The 22,254-nt window shown below is 40.6% G+C and overlaps 2 protein-coding genes across 6 annotated transcripts in view; both read right to left on the reverse strand.

The window, feature by feature from the left end:
* The window catches only part of farp2 (FERM, RhoGEF and pleckstrin domain protein 2), a 97,980-nt gene extending 86,255 nt beyond the window's left edge, over positions 1-11,725 (reverse strand). For all 5 annotated transcript variants that reach the window (XM_046299957.1, XM_046299956.1, XM_046299960.1 and 2 more), the window contains exons 1-2: positions 11,603-11,725; positions 3,246-3,494 (exon numbers count right to left, since the gene is read on the reverse strand). In XM_046299957.1, the coding sequence (XP_046155913.1) occupies positions 3,246-3,446 (201 nt within the window). In that variant the 5' untranslated portion in view covers positions 3,447-3,494; positions 11,603-11,725. The remainder of the gene's footprint in view (positions 1-3,245; positions 3,495-11,602) is intronic.
* Positions 11,726-12,546: 821 nt separating this feature from the next.
* Positions 12,547-22,254, reverse strand: part of LOC123997596 (ephexin-1) — a 37,619-nt gene continuing 27,911 nt past the window's right edge. The window contains exons 11-13 of the mRNA XM_046301995.1: positions 17,046-17,119; positions 16,524-16,628; positions 12,547-12,963 (exon numbers count right to left, since the gene is read on the reverse strand). Coding sequence (XP_046157951.1) covers positions 12,776-12,963; positions 16,524-16,628; positions 17,046-17,119 — 367 coding nt within the window. The 3' untranslated portion in view covers positions 12,547-12,775. The remainder of the gene's footprint in view (positions 12,964-16,523; positions 16,629-17,045; positions 17,120-22,254) is intronic.

Below are 22,254 nucleotides of genomic sequence, written 5' to 3' on the forward strand. Positions count from 1 at the left end.
TCTCAAAACGTGTTGGATTCAATTTGCGATTACATTTGCATTGATGTCAGACACTGGCTGTACCAGGCAGTTAGCAAGTTTGGTTGGCTACTAATGACCATCAGCAACATCAGCATCTTCAGAGCTTGGAGAAGCCTAATTATGGTGAATTAAACAGTCACGTGGAATTTGACAGCCTTCAAGACTCGTGACCGCCAGTGTGGCGGTAATATGGTCACTGCAACAGCCCTAGTGGTAACCAACTCAGAGTCCTTCAGTATTAATTCATAGTGGAAACTCTACTTGGATGGATTTTCTCCCTCCAGAGCAGGAAACGTGCCATGATGTAGTGACTTCCTCATCACTTCCTATTAGCCTAGTGAATGAGGTCCTGCACACGCCAAGCCAGAGACAGCCAGCCCAACCAACCACCAAGCCAGGCAGAGCCAGCTAAATCAGCCACCCAGGTAGACAGGCAGGCAGAGGACAGACAGCAAGCCAGCCAGACAGGCAGAGCCAGCTAAATCAGCCACCCAGGTAGACAGGCAGGCAGAGGACAGACAGCAAGCCAGCCAGACAGGCAGAGCCAGCTAAAATCAGCCACCCAGGTAGACAGGCAGGCAGAGGATAAACAGACAGCAAACCAGCCACAAATGCAAGAGAAGTGGGGAACGAAAACATTATGCAAGACAGTAGCAAATCATTATCTAAGGCCTAAGAGCCAGTCCATCAGAACTCAATCTATTATTACTTCTATTATGTCCTGGTATAATTAGCTCCTTTAGCCAGAGTTCATTTTAATGACCAGTAGCTTGAGTAGGAGACACGAGAGAGTAACCATGCATTAGATTTCAGTGGTGGCCTTGACTATTGACAGGGTCAAAAGCCAGTGCCTCCCCCCACCCATGATACAAAATGCTGGCCTACCACTAGCACCTCTGGGGTTACAGGCTAGAAAAAGCATATGGAGCTAAAGTCATGTGTCATACTTGAGTGACAACTGGACTAACAAAAACAAAAACCTCTTTAGTAGAAAACCCAGAACTTCTCAAATATACAGCTATGGCATTGCCTCATAGCCATAGTCTTGTGTGTGAACTGTAAAACCGTGCTCGCAAGTGTAAAGCAAGGTGACAAACATGCTCCCTCTCGCTCTTCCATCTCGCCATAGTGATTTACAGTTTTCCTGACAGTATTTGGGAGAGGCCTGATTGAAGTCGTTGTCTGTTCAACCTGACAGTGTGCCGTGACCTGACTACGAGCCAGAGAGAAGGAGTCAGCACAGACTGGAGGAACATCAAAGCAAAGGAAGGATAGATGTCTTGGTCAGGTGGAAAGGAACGGGCAAGGCAATGTGGCCATCATACTGCAGTCATGACCACACCTCACTGACCGGGCTACACCAAACAGCCAAACCGCAGGGAAGCCAGGCATAGATCACAGCCACAGTAGGGACAAGTGAGTAACAGTAGCATTAAATGTAATAGAATACAGTAACACCAGGGCATCCCAGCTCCATAGTGTAAAACAGAATACAGTAACACCAGGGCATCCCAGCTCCATAGTGTAAAACAGAATACAGTAACACCAGGGCATCCCAGCTCCATAGTGTAAAACAGAATACAGTAACACCAGGGCATCCCAGCTCCATAGTGTAAAACAGAATACAGTAACACCAGGGCATCCCAGCTCCATAGTGTAAAACAGAATACAGTAACACCAGGGCATCCCAGCTCCATAGTGTAAAACAGAATACAGTAACACCAGGGCATCCCAGCTCCATAGTGTAAAACAGAATACAGTAACACCAGGGCATCCCAGCTCCATAGTGTAAAACAGAATACAGTAACACCAGGGCATCCCAGCTCCATAGTGTAAAACAGAATACAGTAACACCAGGGCATCCCAGCTCCATAGTGTAAAACAGAATACAGTAACACCAGGGCATCCCAGCTCCATAGTGTAAAACAGAATACAGTAACACCAGGGCATCCCAGCTCCATAGTGTAAAACAGAATACAGTAACACCAGGGCATCCCAGCTCCATAGTGTAAAACAGAATACAGTAACACCAGGGCATCCCAGCTCCATAGTGTAAAACAGAATACAGTAACACCAGGGCATCCCAGCTCCATAGTGTAAAACAGAATACAGTAACACCAGGGCATCCCAGCTCCATAGTGTAAAACAGAATACAGTAACACCAGGGCATCCCAGCTCCAGTGTAAAACAGAATACAGTAACACCAGGGCATCCCAGCTCCAGTGTAAAACAGAATACAGTAACACCAGGGCATCCCAGCTCCATAGTGTAAAACAGAATACAGTAACACCAGGGCATCCCAGCTCCATAGTGTAAAACAGAATACAGTAACACCAGGGCATCCCAGCTCCATAGTGTAAAACAGAATACAGTAACACCAGGGCATCCCAGCTCCATAGTGTAAAACATAATACAGTTACACCAGGGCATCCCAGCTCCATAGTGTAAAACAGAATACAGTAACACCAGGGCATCCCAGCTCCATAGTGTAAAACAGAATACAGTAACACCAGGGCATCCCAGCTCCATAGTGTAAAACTGAATACAGTAAAACCAGGGCATCCCAGCTACATAGTGTAAAACAGAATACAGTAAAACCAGGGCATCCCAGCTCCATAGTGTAAAACAGAATACAGTAAAACCAGGGCATCCCAGCTCCATAGTGTAAAACAGAATACAGTTACACCAGGGCATCCCAGCTCCATAGTGTAAAACAGAATACAGTAAAACCAGGGCATCCCAGCTCCATAGTGTAAAACAGAATACAGTAAAAACCAGGGCATCCCAGCACAGCTGAACTCTATAGTGTTAATCAGACTAAAGTAACACCAGGGCATCCCAACAGTAAGCGGTCTTAAAGGAGGGTGGGAAGGGATTTGTGGACCAAAGCCATGTGGCAGCTGTCACCACCAGAGTCAGGGACTTGGGAACGACATGCTCTGCTGTTGTGCCTCTGCTACAGAACGGCTTCTCTTACTTGACAAATTAGGAAAGATACTGTTGCAATGGGATTTTTCTGACCAACAGAAAGACGTGCGTTGCATTTTGATCTCCCCGTAAATGTAACAAAATATGAGTTTGATTTATGTAATTATGACCATATAATGAAGCTGTGTGGATCTGTTCTACAAGTGGTATCCAACTACCCCCTTTGAAGATTAATAAAGAGTTGTCAAGAACTAGCATGACCGCAACGTGAATTAATAATTCTACGGGCAACTCACCTCCAAGTCGTAAAACTCCTGGGAGTCGTCCAGGCCCTGGACCCGGAGCTGTAGTCCCCTGCCTGGGCTCCTACCCCCGGGGCCCAAGGCATCACTGAGGCTCTGGCCCGGCTCCAAGGTACTGATCCCAGCATTGAACTGGGCCCCCAGCCGGGTGCCAGGGGTCTGTATGGCCCTGTAGGAGCCCTCCATTTCACCCATAGCTGCTGCTCTCCCCGCACACCAACCAGCCCACTGGGTCACTCACTCCTGCAGAAACAGACATTCAGAACAGTTCAAGTTAAGGACAAAGTAAATTGAAAAGTTTCAAATCTGTGGTGTGCTGCAAAAGGCGGAAACTAAAGTAAATAGTCTTCTAGAATGAAGGATCTTCAGGCCTCAGGATAAATCCGTCTCAGGCAGGTGGCATCTCTGCTTGACAACAAAGGATACAAGTATGTTTGATACAGTGGTCAAATCAACATGTCAAACTGTTTACCACTGAAGAGAGAGAAAGAATTGGGTGAAAATGTATTGGCCAATGTTTATTAGACTTGGGCAGTGTACCATATAAATTGGGGCATCTGGGTATTGCCAAGGGAGGGTTTTTCAATACTATTGAATCTATTTATTGAAAGTTATTTTTTTATATATACACACTTGAATATTTGTACTTTTAGTATATACCTGCAGTCAACTTGTGCAATACTTTAGGAGATAAAGATGGCGTTCTTCATTTCACCTGCCACAGTGTTTCATTATGAAGCTTACCAGTACTCCCCAGTCACATGATGTTTGTTTACAAGTACACAACGACGAGAGACCGGAGCCGTGTGAGTCTCATTGTTGTGCAGCACACGCCAGGTGAACTAGTTGCAGTACGGAATTCTCAACTAAATGTTTACCAGCTAGATATCTTATAACTATTAAAGTTGACTGTCTAAAATGTTAACGTATTCCAAAAAACCAAGCTCCACTTCAAAGCCTAACAGCAGAGAATCCCCTCCGGGATCAAGAGCCTTGCTGTCTAATATTTGTTTTGTCCGTGCAGCAAACTGGGAGTAGCATTTTTGCAAATAGATTAGGTCGGAGACTGTAAAAAGATTTGCATTTCGTTAGCATTCTAGCATTGTACTTGTTAGCATTGCTAACATTCAGATTCCAGAGGCTAAAGGGGTCCCAGCTGAAACAGGTCGGTAGAGTGTGCTAGAGGTCGACTGATTAATCGGAATGGCCGATTTCAAGTTTTCATTACAATCAGAAATCGGTATTTTTGGGCGCAGATTTTGCCAATTTGAAAAAAAAAGTATACCTTTATTTAACTTGGCAAGTCGGTTAAGAACAAATTCTTATTTTCAATGACTGCCTAGGATAACGGTGGGTTAACTGGCTTGTTGAGAGGCAGAACGACAGATTTTCACCTTGTCAGTTCGGGGATCCAGTCTTGCAACCTTACAGTTAACTAGTTCAACGCTATAAACACCTGCCTCTCATTGCACTCCACGAGGAGTCTGCCTGTTATACGAATGCAGTAGAAGCCAAGGTAAGTTGCTAGCTAGCATTAAACTTATCTTATTAAAAAAACAATCAATCATAATCACTAGTTATAACTACACATGGTTGATGATATTACTAGTTTATCTAGCGTGTCCTGCATTACATATAATCAATGCAACGCTGGGGGATGATTTAACAAAAGAGCATTTACGAAAAAAGCACAATCGTTGGACGACTGTACCTAACCATAAGCACCAATGCCTTTCTTAAAATCAATACACAGAAGTATACATTTTTAAACCTGCACATTTAGCGAAAATAAATCCAGGTTAGCAGGCAATATTAACCAGGTGAAATTGTGTAATTTCTCTTGCGTTCATTGCACGCAGAGTCAGGGTATATGCAACAGTTTGGGCCGCCTGGCTCATTGCGAACTAATTTGCCAGAATTTTACGTAATTATCACATAATATTGAAGGTTGTGCAATGGAACAGGAATATTTAGACTGATGGATGCCACCTGTTAGATAAAATACAGAACGGTTCCGTATTTCACTGAAATAAACATTTTGTTTTCAAAATGATAGTTTCCGGATTCGACCATATTAATTAAGTCTATGATTTGATAGAGCAGTCTGACTGAGTGATGGTAGGCAGCAGCAGGCTCGTAAGCATTCATTCAACCAGCACTTTCGTGCGTTTTGCCAGCAGCTCTTCGCAAGCACAGCGCTGTTTATGACTTCAAGCCTATCAGCCTAATGGCTGGTGTAACCGATGTAAAACGGCTAGCTAGTAAGCTGGCTGTGCGCTAATAGCGTTTCAAACGTCACTCGCTCTGAGACTTGGAGTAGTTATTTCCCTTGCTCGGCAAGGGCCGCGGCTTTTGTGGAGCGATGGGTAACGTTGCTTCGAGTGTGACTGTTGTCGATGTGTTCCTGGTTCGAGCCCAGGTCGGGCGAGGAGGGGGACGGAAGCTATACTGTTACACTGGCAATACTATTTTTTATTTTTATTTTATTTTACTAGGCAAGTCAGTTAAGAACAAATTCTTATTTTCAATGACGGCCTAGGAACAGTGGGTTAACTGCCTGTTCAAGGGCAGAACATTACATTACATTAGCCAACAGGCTAACGCAAACCAAAACATTGTTTAGAGAAAGTTGCTTTTATCCTAAATACATTTTCAAAAGGATGGGGTTTTAGGTGCAGAAAATAGAGCATGTAACATTACTATTTGGACCAGGCTGCTGCGATGTCATGCAGACGGACATTTTTTGTTTTTACAGTTTTTAATAAAATGATAAGGACGAGTTTGATGTCAGATGTGAATACGGTAAGATGTAAGGTGATGTTTATACTGCGGAGTTGGCAGGACTTTTACAATACATTACCGCAATCACGACAAGGTTGGTTGCAGGAAATAAAAGTACAGGCTTCGTTACCTGTAAAAAAAATTAGAGAAACAGTCTGTTTGAAAGGTGAGACGAGACCTCTTTAAAAAAAAGGTTGTGCTATCAGGGTTCTGCATTAAATATGCTTAAAAGCCCAGTGCAGTCAAAAACATGTTTTTCCTGTGTTTTATATATACACATACTTCCCCACTATGGAGGTTAGAATATTGTGAAAATAATCACGCCCTTTTAGTGTAAGAGCGGTTTGAAAAGAACACCTGAAATTTCAGCCTGTTTTGGTGGGATGGAATTTTTGGCCTGCCTGGTGACATTACTAGGGGGTAAGTTAGTTAAAAACATGAATAAAGAAGAGGGTTCCAAACCTCTCTTGCCAATAACAGCCAATAACAGTTTCCCATTTTACTCTCCTCAGTAAGACAACTCCCAGACAGCCCTGGCAAAATTGTTGCTTGAGAAATTGCTCTTTGTTAAGGAAGCTATTTGTGATTATTTTTGGCCATTTTAAATGTTAAACAAATCACAGTAAGTTACTTAACTTTTACCTAGAAAGGATTTGATAGAGTTTTTTTATTTTTTTATAACAACTGCATTGGAACTTTAAGAAGGTTGGAGGTATTTCTGGGTGACTCATACAAAAACCCCACACAAAATCAAAGGTCATATCTGGAATTGAGATAGCAATATTTGCTTTTCACTCAGTCTAATGAATTGGCTAAACACAGCCTCTTGATGTCAGAAAAATAAAAAGGGGAAATGAATACAACCATTCATCAGACAGTGACAAGTGTGTATGAGGCCTGGTTAGGATATCATCATTACATACCTTATCACGGCCTGCCCTGATTTACCCTCTAGAATCAAACAAAACAATTCCTTCTCAAACTTCTGTAGAAAATGCATTACGTTTACTCAGTAGATTGCAATAATTTGCAAAAGAAACTTGAGAGACATGACTAATATTATCTCTAGTATCAATAAGGTTCCTCACCAAACCCAGACAACAAAAACCCAACCAGGAAATACAAGTAGTATTTTGATGTCATTTTTGTTTTTATAAAATGTTTACATGACTTTATGATTATTAAAAAAATATATAAAACATGAATATTGCAAATTTTCCCCATTTTTGATTTTAACTCATTTCAAGTTATATTGTTTAACATAATATACTCTACGGGCAAATCGAATTGTATTGGTCACATACACATGGTTAACAGATGTTGATGCGAGTGCAGCGAAATACTTATGCTTCTAGTTACGACGGTGTAGTAATATCTAACAAGTAATTTAACAATTCCCCAACAACGACCTAATAAACACAAATCTAAAAAGGGGTGAATGAGAATATGTACATATAAATATATGGATGAGCGATGGCCGAGTGGCGTAGGCAAAGTGCAAGATGGTATACAGGTATAGTACATAGACATATGAGAGGAGTAATGTAGGATACATGTTGACGTTATTAAAGTGGCATTGTTTACATTTCCAGAGTGGCATCTGACACCATCGCTGGTATTATCAGGTTGTATAGCTACTTACGTTTGCTCTGACTCAGTACATTTTACTAGCGGTAGAGGCTAACACGATTTAGGGCCCAACTTGCTAAGAAAAGACAAAAACTAGCCATTTGCAGAAATAAGAAACAAATTATAGAACACCAATGGATTTCTAAGAAGAAGAAGTGAAAACAGCATCATTGTCATCAACATGGAGACTGAACGCAAGCAGTCTCGTGGTCGTCTGTGTGGAAACCCGGAGAGGGCTACCCCGGGCCAACCCTAACCCCGGATGACGCTGGGCCAATTGTGTGCCGCACTATGGGACTCCCAATCACGGACGGTTGTGATACAGCCTGTAATCGAACCAGGGTCTGTAGTAGCACTTTTCACAAGTAATAACCTAAACATTCAAATACCATTATATAAGGTAAAGTAAAAAGCCAAACCGGTATGTGCATCAATACCGGTAGATCGTAAAATGAGGTATACCGCCCACCTCTAGCAGTATAGCAACAGTTGGACATGCGTAACGGATGTGAAACGGCTAGCTTAGTTAGCGGTGGTCCGCGCTAAATAGCGTTTCCAATCGGTGATGTCACTTGCTCTGAGACCTTGAAGTAGTGGTTCCCTTTGCTCTGCAAGGGCTGCGGCTTATGTGGAGCGATGGGTACCGATGCTTCGTGAGTGACTGTTGTTGATGTGTGCAGAGGGTCCCTGGTTCGCGCCCGGGTATGGGCGAGGGGACGGTCTAAAGTTATACTGTTACACATGGCATCATTCACTTTGAACTGGACTGTGTGTTTACTGGCAGTTGAAACAGCGTGACTTTAGATCGTTAGAACACATTAGCCAAAATCTACAAAATACTGGAAGGATTTCTGCAAATATGTCAATACCACTTGGGAGTCCTCTTACATTTGGAAACATTACAGTCCTATTGATCAAACAACCATAAAAAAAAAGGTAGGCTCTCTTCCGCAGTTAAATCACAAGATGGACAACTAAATGCAAGCCAGAGCAAGAGGAGTTAAAATCTAACGAGGGAACATTAGATAAACCCTCAGCTTGCCTGTCAATGCATGCCTGTCACATCCCACGTTCTGAGAACTGAATGGGAACTTGCCTGACTGCCCACCTATTTGATCGATGCCAAATACATTTGACAACTAAGGGTGCGTTCGAAAACTGCCTCCAGTGTGTCAGTGTGTGCTCCGAGTCATTCGTAAATTCCGAGCGCTTCACTGTTCCGAGAGTTCAGAGCGCACACTGGACGCTCTGCCCGAGGAGTAGGGTAGATCCGAGCGATCCTCACAACGGCAGTCAAGCACCCAAGCTAACTGTCTAAAGTTGGCTAGCTTGCTAGTTACTTCCAGATAAATGAGAGAACACCTCACTCTGACCACAAAAAAAGAAAAAAATGTTTGTTTGTTTAAATTTTTTATTTTTTTTATTTATGTTTTAAATCGCACTAGCAGAGGTTGTTAACTAGGCTGTATTTATGTTACTTTGTGACAAACTGTGCTGCTGAAAACAATTGTACAACTTTTTTTTGCCAACTTTTACTGACACCGGTCATATTTAGCAGGTGTTGAGCGTTTATAAATTAATCAGTTATTCGGCACTCTGGCACTCAGACGAGAGTGCGCTGAAATCGGAGTAGCCAGAGTGACTTTACAAAAGCAAGAGATGAACAACTGTTATCTAGTTAGCGTAAGTTCAGCATAGCTAGCTAGCAAACCAATTCACTTTTTTTTTGCACTAACAAGAAATGTATGGGTGAATTTAAATTAGTCATGCATTGAACTGCATCCATCTCTTCTGCCAACAACGTCTTACTGTTGTAGGTCATGGATTTTTGAGTCAAATAGAATCTATTTTTAAAACCTCTTATAAAGGGTGCGTTCGTAAATTCGCTCTGGCCATCTGCTCTGATTTCAGAGCGCTCTCGTTTGAGTGTGCCACAGCGCAGAATGACTGACGAATCTACGAACGTTCAACACCCGTTGAATATGGCTGGTGTCAGTAAAACTCTGCAAAAAAAGACTAATGAATTGTTTTTGCCAATGGCACAGTTGCGGTCACCAACGCTCTGGATAACAACAACAGCCTTAACCACCTCTGCTAGGGAGAGTAAAATGGTCAGAGTGAGGTGTTCTCTCATTTGCCTGGAAGTAGTTAGCAAGCTAGCCAACATTAGCCAGTTAGCGTGGGTGCGTGACTGCCGTTGTGAGGTCAGAAAGTTCAGATCAACCCCAATTCATCGTCCAGAATGCGGTCGGGAACGCTCCCGAGAGCGAAATGCTCTGAATTTACAAACAGGCAATGTGACAATGCTCAATTTACAAACACCCAGAGCGCACTCTGACACACCCCAGATTGAATTTACGAACACCCAGAGCGCACTCTGACACACACCAGATTGAATTTACAAACACCCAGAGTACACTGACACACTCCAGATTGAATTTACAAACACACCCAAATGTTGTATTGTAGCATAAACTGGGAATTGTATATTTTTGACTGATACAAATAGACAAACTAGATAAAATGCTGTTATTTCCACATTTAAAAAAAGATAAAAATATGGCAACTTTGATTTAAAAAAAAAATTATGCTTTTAGATTCTTCCTACAGAGGACTATTCTATGGAATCCATTTAATAAAAATCCCCCAAAATAATTGTATTTTTTTCGTCTGGGTTTTGTGAGGAATCAGTCATAAGACTAAACCAAAGTGATTTGATGAATTCAAATCAATATCTCATTTCCCAAGGACTCCTGTCTGTCATTCAATCAGTTGAGATTTGATTTCAGAGATGAGAAAAGTTTGGACTGAAATAGCACTATTGTGGTTGAGTCTCAGCCCATTAAAATACAACAGAACATTTTAGTTGAAAATAACAATGGTAAAAAAAGGTTTAAAAAAAATCCCCCTCATGCCTTTTGTTTTTATATTTGAGTGCCTTTCTATTTCTGATATCATTATTTCCGTTGAGGCATTTTTTTGTGGGAAGGCATAGGGTTGGTTGGCACTCTTGGGTCTCAAACTCTTAACCCAAATCTCAGTCAGTCAGTCTACTACATTGTACATTGTGTGTCGCCGTGTTCCATCTCCACACTGTCTGTGTAGGACTTGGGCCTTTGTTTTGATAATATATCTAAATGCAATTGATTAACTACGTGTTACCTATGAATAACACAATGGCGCATGAATGAAGTGAAAATCTGAACTTCTGTGAAAAGAAATGCAACAGGTAACGTTAGTAGTGAGTAAGTGGCTCCTCCGCCTGAGGCCTCGCGGTTACTCTTCAGACAGTGGTTCAATGCGTTGCAGATAAAGTCAAAACCATGTCTGCCCTGTCCATATTCCTACGGATTTATATGTTTACAATATATTGGATTTGTAATGAATTCTGCATGTTGCACCCAGGACAACCCCTGGCCACCCTCACGCCCATAAATGCTACTTTTATTTTGGTCCAACGAACGACCGGACATTTTAAGTGCAAAACGATTTCATTTGACATCGTGGTCGATAAAAAGCACGTGTATTAAAACATTAATGAAAAATAATCAGCGATTGATCTACATATGCAACACTATATCCGATGGGAAAGTTACACAAATCAACGTATAGTTAGTTATAGCTGCTTTTGCTTTTCAATCAAAGTTAATTATAGTGGCCATGAGATTGTTGTGAAAGCGCAAGTTAAAATAACCTAAGAAGCAATCACGAGCCCCGAAAACAGTGACATTTACTGTTGGTTATAATTCATGCCGAAGAAAAACTTACGTTACACCGACGAGAAGCCTACATAAAAAAACATGCATTCCCCACTGATTGAGTAACTTCTGAGCGTTGGTTACTTTGTATCTTTCTATAGTGCATTTGATAAATCAATCTTTTAACAAAAAGTAACAACAGTAAATTGCAACAATAAATCCGTTAAAAAAAAGAGATCGTACCTTCTGTCCTTCGTCTTGAAATCCTGGAACTCCAATAATGAATACGATATACTGGATGGGTCTCCGGGAAAAGCTCGAAGCCACAAGACACTTTGTCATTGGACAGAACACAACTAATTCGCTCTCTTATTGGTTCAGATTGCATTTGATAGGTCCTTTACGATTGGTGAATATGGGAATTTATGGAATTACTTTACAAATCTAGATTGGATGAAAAGTAACCAAGGAAGTTATTGTAATTGGTTAATCTGATATATGGAATATTATAAGAAATATTGCGGTTATTAATCAAATCAATTTCATACGTTGTAGTTTATTTTCATAAAGAATTCAATTGCAGTAAGTTATAATGATATTCTGTCATATGTCAGTTCAATGAAATAAAATGTGTATAAACAGAATAAGAAATATAGTAAGAATAAACACTTAGGTTCAGAGTTAATTAAAAGCTGAACATTATCAACTGACTGAAATACATCAAGAGTGTGACTGGTTATATCTCCTCTGCATCCCAAATGGCAACCTTTTCCCTATATAGTGCACTACTTTTGACCAGAGCCCTATTGGCCCTGATCAGAAGAAGTGCATCATGCAGGGTTCTCCAACCCTGTTCCTGGAGAGCTACCCTCCTGTAGGTTTACACCAGGGCTTTCTAACCCTGTTCCTGGAGAGCTACCCTCCTGTAGGTTTACACCAGGGCTTTCTAACCCTGTTCCTGGAGAGCTACCCTCCTGTAGGTTTACACCAGGGCTTTTCTAACCCTGTTCCTGGAGAGCTACCCTCCTGTAGGTTTACACCAGGGCTTTCTAACCCTGTTCCTGGAGAGCTACCCTCCTGTAGGTTTACACCAGGGCTTTCTAACCCTGTTCCTGGAGAGCTACCCTCCTGTAGGTTTACACCAGGGCTCTCCAACCCTGTTCCTAGAGAGCTACCATCCTGTAGGTTTACACCAGGGCTCTCCAACCCTGTTCCTAGAGAGCTACCATCCTGTAGGTTTACACCAGGGCTCTCCAACCCTGTTCCTAGAGAGCTACCATCCTGTAGGTTTACACTCCAACCCCATTTGAAACAAACCTAATTCAGTTCATCAACCGTCTAATCATTGTGACCGTCCTGATATAAGGGATAGATAGGGTGCCATTTGAGATACAGACCTCGTTCAGAAAGACCTGTCTATCTGAAGCAGGCAGTTGCCTGGGGAACAGTGTGCCTTCTGTTCAGGATGCGGTTGGCAGTCTGTAAAACATGGTAGCGCTGCCTGAGGTGTTTTCTCTGGACGTACTCATTGGTGACCTGCACCGCACAGTAATCCGGGAACCAGCCCCGCTCACCGTCCACAAGTCTCCTGCCCTCTAGGAAACCTGCGATAGCGAGACATGTTGTTAGTGTGTGTGGGGGGGTATGAAGATGGACTTCCAAGACATGATGACAAGCAGTATTGAGATTGGGAAAAGCAAATTAACCTGTAACATCACATTGATTTATATTTCCCTTTTTACATCCACAGGAAATTGTCCTGAAGTGCTTTACAGTAACCCGGTCAATCACCACCTTCCGGAGACACCTGAAACCCCACCTCTTTAAGGAATACCTAGGATAGGATAAAGTAATCCTTCTCACCCCCCTAAAAGATTTAGATGCACTATTGTAAAGTGGCTGCTCCACTGGATGTCATAAGGTGAACGCACCAATTTGTAAGTCGCTCTGGATAAGAGCGTCTGCTAAATGACTTAAATGTAATGTAATGTACCCTATACCTCAAAGGGCAAGCAGAAGCACAGTGGCAAGGGAAAACTGTAAAAGGAATACACCTTGAGAATAACTATCATAGAATGAGGAGTTAGAATAATAACTATCATAGAATGAGGAGTTAGAATAATAACTATCATAGAATGAGGAGTTAGAATAATAACTATCATAGAATGAGGAGTTAGAATAATAACTATCATAGAATGAGGAGTTAGAATAATAACTATCATAGAATGAGGAGTTAGAATACTAACTATCATAGAATGAGGAGTTAGAATAATAACTATCATAGAATGAGGAGTTAGAATAATAACTATCATAGAATGATGAGGAGTTAGAATACTAACTATCATAGAATGAGGAGTTAGAATACTAACTATCATAGAATGAGGAGTTAGAATAATAACTATCATAGAATGAGGAGTTAGAATAATAACTATCATAGAATGAGGAGTTAGAATAATAACTATCATAGAATGAGGAGTTAGAATACTAACTATCATAGAATGAGGAGTTAGAATAATAACTATCATAGAATGAAGTTAGAATAATAACTATCATAGAATGAGGAGTTAGAATAATAACTATCATAGAATGAGGAGTTAGAATAATAACTATCATAGAATGAGTTAGAATAATAACTATCATAGTTAGAATAATAACTATCATAGAATGAGGAGTTAGAATAATAACTATCATAGAATGAGGAGTTAGAATAATAACTATCATAGAATGAGGAGTTAGAATAATAACTATCATAGAATGAGGAGTTAGAATAATAACTATCATAGAATGAGGAGTTAGAATAATAACTATCATAGAATGAGGAGTTAGAATAATAACTATCATAGAATGAGGAGTTAGAATAATAACTATCATAGAATGAGGAGTTAGAATAATAACTAGCATGGAACCTTCTTATGATGGCCCAATAGTCAGCCATGTTGGTCAGGGAGTTGGTCAACCATGGTTTAGAATAATAACTATCATAGAATGAGGAGTTAGAATAATAACTATCATAGAATGAGGAGTTAGAATAATAACTAGCATGGAACCTTCTTATTGGTGAGAACAGTCAGCCATGTTGGTCAGGGAGTTGGTCAACCATGGTTTAGAATAATAACTATCATAGAATGAGGAGTTAGAATAATAACTAGCATGGAACCTTCTTATTGGTGAGAACAGTCATGTTGGTCAGGGAGTTGGTCAACCATGGTTTAGAATAATAACTATCATAGAATGAGGAGTTAGAATAATAACTGAGAACAGTCATGTTGGTCAGAGTTGAGGAGTTAGAATAATAACTATCATAGAATGAGGAGTTAGAATAATAACTAGCATGGAACCTTCTTATTGGTGAGAACAGTCAGCCATGTTGGTCAGGGAGTTGGTCAACCATGGTTTAGAATAATAACTATCATAGAATGAGGAGTTAGAATAATAACTAGCATGGAACCTTCTTATGAGAACAGTCAGCCATGTTGGTCAGGGAGTTGGTCAACCATGGTTTAGAATAATAACTATCATAGAATGAGGAGTTAGAATAATAACTAGCATGGAACCTTCTTATTGGTGAGAACAGTCAGCCATGTTGGTCAGGGAGTTGGTCAACCATGGTTTAGAATAATAACTATCATAGAATGAGGAGTTAGAATAATAACTAGCATGGAACCTTCTTATTGGTGAGAACAGTCATGTTGGTCAGGGAGTTGGTCAACCATGGTTTAGAATAATAACTATCATAGAATGAGGAGTTAGAATAATAACTAGCATGGAACCTTCTTATTGGTGAGAACAGTCAGCCATGTTGGTCAGGGAGTTGGTCAACCATGGTTTAGAATAATAACTATCATAGAATGAGGAGTTAGAATAATAACTAGCATGGAACCTTCTTATTGGTGAGAACAGTCAGCCATGTTGGTCAGGGAGTTGGTCAACCATGGTTTAGAATAATAACTATCATAGAATGAGGAGTTAGAATAATAACTAGCATGGAACCTTCTTATTGGTGAGAACAGTCAGCCATGTTGGTCAGGGAGTTGGTCAACCATGGTTTAGAATAATAACTATCATAGAATGAGGAGTTAGAATAATAACTAGCATGGAACCTTCTTATTGGTGAGAACAGTCAGCCATGTTGGTCAGGGAGTTGGTCAACCATGGTTTAGAATAATAACTAGCATGGAACCATGGAGTTAGAATACTAGAATGGAACCTTCTTATTGGTGAGAACAGTCAGCCATGTTGGTCAGGGAGTTGGTCAACCATGGTTTAGAATAATAACTAGCATGGAACCTTCTTATTGGTGAGAACAGTCAGCCATGTTGGTCAGGGAGTTGGTCAACCATGGTTTAGAATAATAACTAGCATGGAACCTTCTTATTGGTGAGAACAGTCAGCCATGTTGGTCAGGGAGTTGGTCAACCATGGTTTAGAATAATAACTATCATAGAACCATGGAGTTAGAATACTAGAATGGAACCTTCTTATTGGTGAGAACAGTCAGCCATGTTGGTCAGGGAGTTGGTCAACCATGGTTTTCCAGTGCTGTGATAAGATATTGTGTAAAACAATTGAATGTGAAGAATTGATCTGCACTGTATGTGTATTAGCTAGCTAGACAATATATTTTTATTTACAGTGACGGCCTACCACGGCCAAACCCGGACGACGCTGGGCCAATTGTGCGCCTCCCTATGGGACTCCCAATCAAGACCAGTTGTGATACGGCCTAGAATTGAACCGGAGTCTGTAGTGACACCTCTAGCACTGAGGTGCAGTGCCTTAGACCCGCTGCGCCACTCAGGAGCCTCCAACATTCTGTTCAAACAATGCGGTCAGTCCAGTCGATGACAGGACTCAGACAAGTTGTAAATGCAACAAGTACTGATATTGTGTCATATAGCATCACTCACAGCTTCACAATAAAACTACATCTGAGACATTATAGTCTGTTTACAAATATTTTAGAGGCTATTTACAGAAAATTGGTATACAACAAGTATATACTGTATTTAGCATTATATAGCAATATTGTAGGTTGACTTTAATTCCATTACACAATTTTTGATACATCACATGCCTTACTGTTATTGTCTACTACTCTACCCGGTAGAGTAGTAGTACCTGAGTGAAAAACACTGTCATGATTTTCTGGTCCACATAAACCTACCGTCAGCAGTTTTCTGTATGACGTTGATGGTATCACCCAGCTGTACACTCAGTTCCCCTGGCTGCTGTGCTACGTAGACCTCAGTGCATCGTACCTGAGGACAGTCTGAGACAGGCGACGTGTTTAAGGTTCTGAACACGTGTCTTTATAAATGTGCATTACACCTTAGAATATGTGTTGTCGTTCGACTTATTAGTTTTAAAACACAACAATGAATGAATTAACAGAAGTCCCACTGAGGAGGCCTATTTACATTTACATTTAAGTCATTTAGCAGACGCTCTTATCCAGAGCGACTTACAAATTGGCCTATGGAACCTGAACCAATCCATGCTAAATCTCTGCCATATATCGTTGAGTGTTCTGCCCTCTAGTGGAAAGACGAGAAACAACAGGGCCTTTGAGATAATCTGATAGGCCTGTGCAATTTCCATTTGGAGGCAAGAACACGATCAGGGTCCAATCTAATTTATTCCTGAGTTATCTGTTGGCAGAAAGATAAGGTCCCTGAATGACACTCACCCCATTCTTCATAGATTCCTTCCATCCCGTCCACTCGATGACTCAACAGCTCCATCCAGGTTATCTTCTCTGCCCTACAGCAGTGGAAGACGAGAAGTCAAACTGTCACACTCAGGGCTCTAAAACATGTTCTCTATTGATAGTACTGGTGCTGCCAACGTAAAAACTAGGAGCACCAAATGTTACTTAGCACTAGAAAAATCAGCTTGTGCTTTATAGTCTATGGTACCCAGAAGCTGCAGTGCTGCGAAGCCAGTCACTTTCCCTTAATCAAGCTTCTCTTAAAGGGAAGTGAACACTTCTGCTATCTCAATCTCAAGGGAAGAGGAAATTGAGAAGGATAGTGGAAGGATAAAAGTGCTTCTTTATTGTTAAAATTAAAAATGGGTTTAGTTTGTTTAATACACCTCCGTTTTCATCAGGACCAAGATTTTACAGGTGCCTGGCTGGCCTGGGGCCTGATTGGATAGTTCAGAGCCTCTGCTCATGGAATGAGAGGAGGAGGCAATGCAGGCAGGGGGCAAAGAGGAGGGTCTTGGTATTAAAGGATGCTTATGGAGTGTTTGTGGATCACAAAAGCGTGATTGGCTCGTTTCCTGAACTGATTTGAATTAAAACAAACTAATAAGTTAAAAGATTATAAGAAATAAAGAGTTTAACAATAAGGTGTTAAATTTGGTAATAACAAGTTAGTAAGATGTTAATTCTGGTAATAACAAGTTAGTAAGATGTTAGCGACAATAACAAGTTAGTAAGACCTTAATTCTGGTAATAACAAGTTAGTAAGATGTTAATTATGGTAATAACAAGTTAGTAAGATGTTAATAATGGTAATAACAAGTTAGTAAGATGTTATTGGTAACAACAAGTTAGTGAGCGTTAATAAAAGGAAAGAAGGATGCAAACCCTGGGTTGGAGGACATAGATACGAAACCTTAAGGTAAGGACTCGGGTAGGGTACTTGATAAATAGCATAAACTTATTATTAATTATTAATTCAACAGTAAAAGGTTGGTAGGTAAGTACACTGAGTAAAATACTACTTGAGTAAAAGTCTAAAAGTTTTTTGTTTTAAATATACTTAAGTATCAAAATATAAATGTAATTGATAAAATATACTTGTGTCACGCCATGGTCTGTTTCACCTGTCCTTGTGATTGTCTCCACCCCCTCCAGGTGTCACACTCTGATCTGTTTCACCTGTCTTGGTGATTGGCTCCACCCCCTCCAGGTGTCACACTCTGATCTGTTTTACCTGTCCTTGTGATTGTCTCCACCCCCTCAAGGTGTAGTTTATTTCCCCCGGTGTTTTTATCCCTGTGTTTCCTGTCTCTCTTTGCCAGTTCATCTTGTCTGTTCAAGTCAACCAGCGTGTTTTTCCCGTGCTCCTGAATTAAAAAAATGATCTTTTGCTAAGTCCTCCTGGTTTTGACCCTTGCCTGTTTCTGGACTCTGTACCCGCCTGCCTGACCTCCAGGCTGTCTGCCACTCTGTACCTCCTGAACTCTGAACTGGTTTTGACCTTTTGCCTGTCCACGACCATTCTCTTGCCTACCCCTTTTTGGAAACTAATAAATATCACAGACTCAAACCATCTGCCTCCTATATCTGCATCTGGGTCTGGCCTTGTGCCCTTACACTTAAGTATCAAAAGTAAAAGTACAAGTATAAATAATTTAAAAATCCCTAAATTGAGCAAACCAGATGGCAACATTTTCTTGTTGTTTTATTTATGGATAGCCATGGGCACTCTCCAACACTCAGGCATAATTTACAAACAAAGCATTTGTGTTTAATGAGTCCGCCAGATCAGAGGCAGTAGGGATGACCAGGGATGTTCTCTTGATAAGTGCATGAATTTTCCTGTCCTGCTGTAACGGCTGTCTTCGTCCTCCTCTGACAAGGAGTAAGAAATGTCAGACCAATGCGCAGCGTGGTAAGTGTTCATCCTTTTAATAAACTGAACAAAACACTAAATACAAAATAACAAAAGAGAACAAACGAAACAGCTCCGTCAGGTGCAACACACACTAAACAGAAAACAATCTCCCACAACTCAAAAGTGAAACCAGGCTACCTAAATATGGTTCTCAATCAGGGACAACCAGGCTACCTAAATATGGTTCTCAATCAGGGACAACCAGGCTACCTAAATATGGTTCTCAATCAGGGACAACCAGGCTACCTAAATATGGTTCTCAATCAGGGACAACCAGGCTACCTAAATATGGTTCTCAATCAGGGACAACCAGGCTACCTAAATATGGTTCTCAATCAGGGACAACCAGGCTACCTAAATATGGTTCTCAATCAGGGACAACCAGGCTACCTAAATATGGTTCTCAATCAGGGACAACCAGGCTACCTAAATATGGTTCTCAATCAGGGACAACCAGGCTACCTAAATATGGTTCTCAATCAGGGACAACCAGGCTACCTAAATATGGTTCTCAATCAGGGACAACCAGGCTACCTAAATATGGTTCTCAATCAGGGACAACCAGGCTACCTAAATATGGTTCTCAATCAGGGACAACCAGGCTACCTAAATATGGTTCTCAATCAGGGACAACCAGGCTACCTAAATCAATGGTTCTCAATCAGGGACAACCAGGCTACCTAAATATGGTTCTCAATCAGGGACAACCAGGCTACCTAAATATGGTTCTCAATCAGGGACAACCAGGCTACCTAAATATGGTTCTCAATCAGGGACAACCAGGCTACCTAAATATGGTTCTCAATCAGGGACAACGATAAACAGCTGCCTCTGATTGAGAACCATACCAGGCCAAACACAGAAATCCCAAAACAACCCACCCAACTCACGCTCTGACCATACTAAAACAAAGACATAACAAAAGAACTAAGGTCCGAACGTGACACCTGCCAGCCATTCAAAATGTAACGAGTACTTTTGGGTGTCATGGAAAATGTATGGAGTAAAAAGTACATTATTTTATTTAGAAATGTAAGTGTAGTAAAAGCAAAAGTTGTCAAAATTGTATAAATAGTAAAGTAAAGTAAAGTTCAGATACCCCAAAAAACGACTTAAGTAGTACTTTAAAGTAAAAAAAAAAGGTACTTTACACCTGTTGAATGCAGTTTTATTTCTTGGTTCTGGATTCTTTGCAGTCGGTTCATTTGTGGTGTGAAGGCTGTGATCCAAGGAGGGTAGTGTGTACTCGAAAAAATGTTTAATTTTTTTTCAAATTTGACTTTTATTTTACTAGGCAACTCAGTTAAGAACAAATTCCTATTTTCAATGACGGCCTAGGAACAGTGGGTTAACTGCCTGTTCAGGGGCAGAACGACAGATTTGTACCTTGCCAGCTTGGGGATTTGAACTTGTAACCTTTCGGTTACTAGTCCAACGCTCTAACCACTAGGCTACCCTGCTGCCCCATTGAAGAGTAATCTGATGTAGCTAAAATATACTTCTAACATGGTTTCCATTGATGCTCCATTCTTTCCACAAAGTGCTTTCAGGTGATTAGTCCTCTTGCCGTCCCTCTTTCTCGATGTTCTCAATATGGGTCATCAACAACATATTGCTTTGAAATATTACCCCGGAAACTTTGCATCTTTTTCTATTTGTATTATTTAATTTTGAGAGTTATGTGTTCCTTTGGTTTGCGTGTCTGGTGAATAGGGCACACTATGTCTTTTGAGGGTTGAGTTTCACTTGTTTCACCACTTTTCTCTTTCTTCTATGCACTTGTTGAGTTTTTTTTTTTTTGGAAGCTACTTGTAGAAACTTTGAGTTGGTCCAGTAGCATAAGTTATCGGCAAATTGTGCTACTTGTCAGACAGAAGGTGGATGTCTGAGATGTAGATGATGAATAGAAGTGGGCTGAGGACTGCACCTTGAGGGACTCCAGCTTCTGGGGTGAATGGTGTGGAGAGATGGCTTGTCTTACAGCTTAGAGGTGAAGAAATTGAGGCTTTATAAGTTTCAAAATTGCCTCTCATTGGTCATTTTTTTGCGGTGTATTCCCACTGTGATTTGTCGTTGATCCCATAGGAGACCATTTTGAAACATATAAAAGTCTCCTTAATAATTTCAAGGGTAAATCTCTAATGAAGGCTGAAGCCCGAACGTGTTGATTTAACAATAAATAAGCGTTTGTATCAACTTACTGTCTGTCCTCCAAGAGTTGCTGAATGTATAGACTGCTCACTATGTACGCTGCTCAAATAATAATACAATTGTAATAACAGCCAGAGAAAACTGGACACCAAACAATTGTGGTAAAAGTGTAAAAACTTTTAATTTGTTATCAGGTTGAATATTTTTCCAGGTGTGGAACACTAGTGCTACCAAATAAAAATTCCAGGTCCCACAGCAAAATATTTACAGATGTAGGATCTTAATTTTATTTTTATTTTGTTGCTAGGAAATGAAAACTTGAAGTGTATTCAAGGTTTAAAAAGGCTTCTAAAGTTTGACATTTCCATTTCAAAATGTCAAGACTTGATTTGCCCTTAAGATAGATGTATCAACCCCTACACCTAGGACTTTCCATTACTTTCAAAATGAAGGGACACCATTAAATATCTTAAGGGACAGCGATAGCCTATTTTAAAGCATTGCTGAGATCCCATTCTTTCAGACCATATTGGGCCAATCGGTCGACTCGTCATCAGGAGTATCCCACATTAAAAAATACTACAGTTTACTATAGAATACTATAGTACTTACTATAGAATTCTTTAGAATTCTGAAGTAAACTGTAGTATACTGTACAATACTATAATACACACTACAGTATCCCTCGATCATGTGTAGTACTTATTATAGATTTTCGTAGTTTACTGTAGACTACTACAGTATTCGTTGCAATAAACACTACAGTAATTCCGCAAACACACTAGTGTCTGCAAAAACACTACAGATTTTTGACTATAGTAATACTACAGTATTTAATTTTTCATTTACCCCACCCATTCCGCTTACCCATGTCCCACCCATAAGTGAGAAACTTGCCTTCCAAGTATAGATCATATATTCTGTTCCCTACAAGTTATAGAAAAGAGCAGAATGTCACGCCCTGGTCAAGGTATTTTGTGTTTATCTTCATTTATTTGGTCAGGCCAGGGTGTGGCATGGGGTTTTTGTATGTGGTGTGTTGGTATTGGGATTGTAGCTTAGTGGGGTGTTCTAGTTAAGTCTATGGCTGTCTGAAGTGGTTCTCAATCAGAGGCAGGT

Source organism: Oncorhynchus gorbuscha, linkage group LG15, assembly GCF_021184085.1.
Source record: "Oncorhynchus gorbuscha isolate QuinsamMale2020 ecotype Even-year linkage group LG15, OgorEven_v1.0, whole genome shotgun sequence".
NCBI classification, from domain to species: domain Eukaryota; kingdom Metazoa; phylum Chordata; class Actinopteri; order Salmoniformes; family Salmonidae; genus Oncorhynchus; species Oncorhynchus gorbuscha.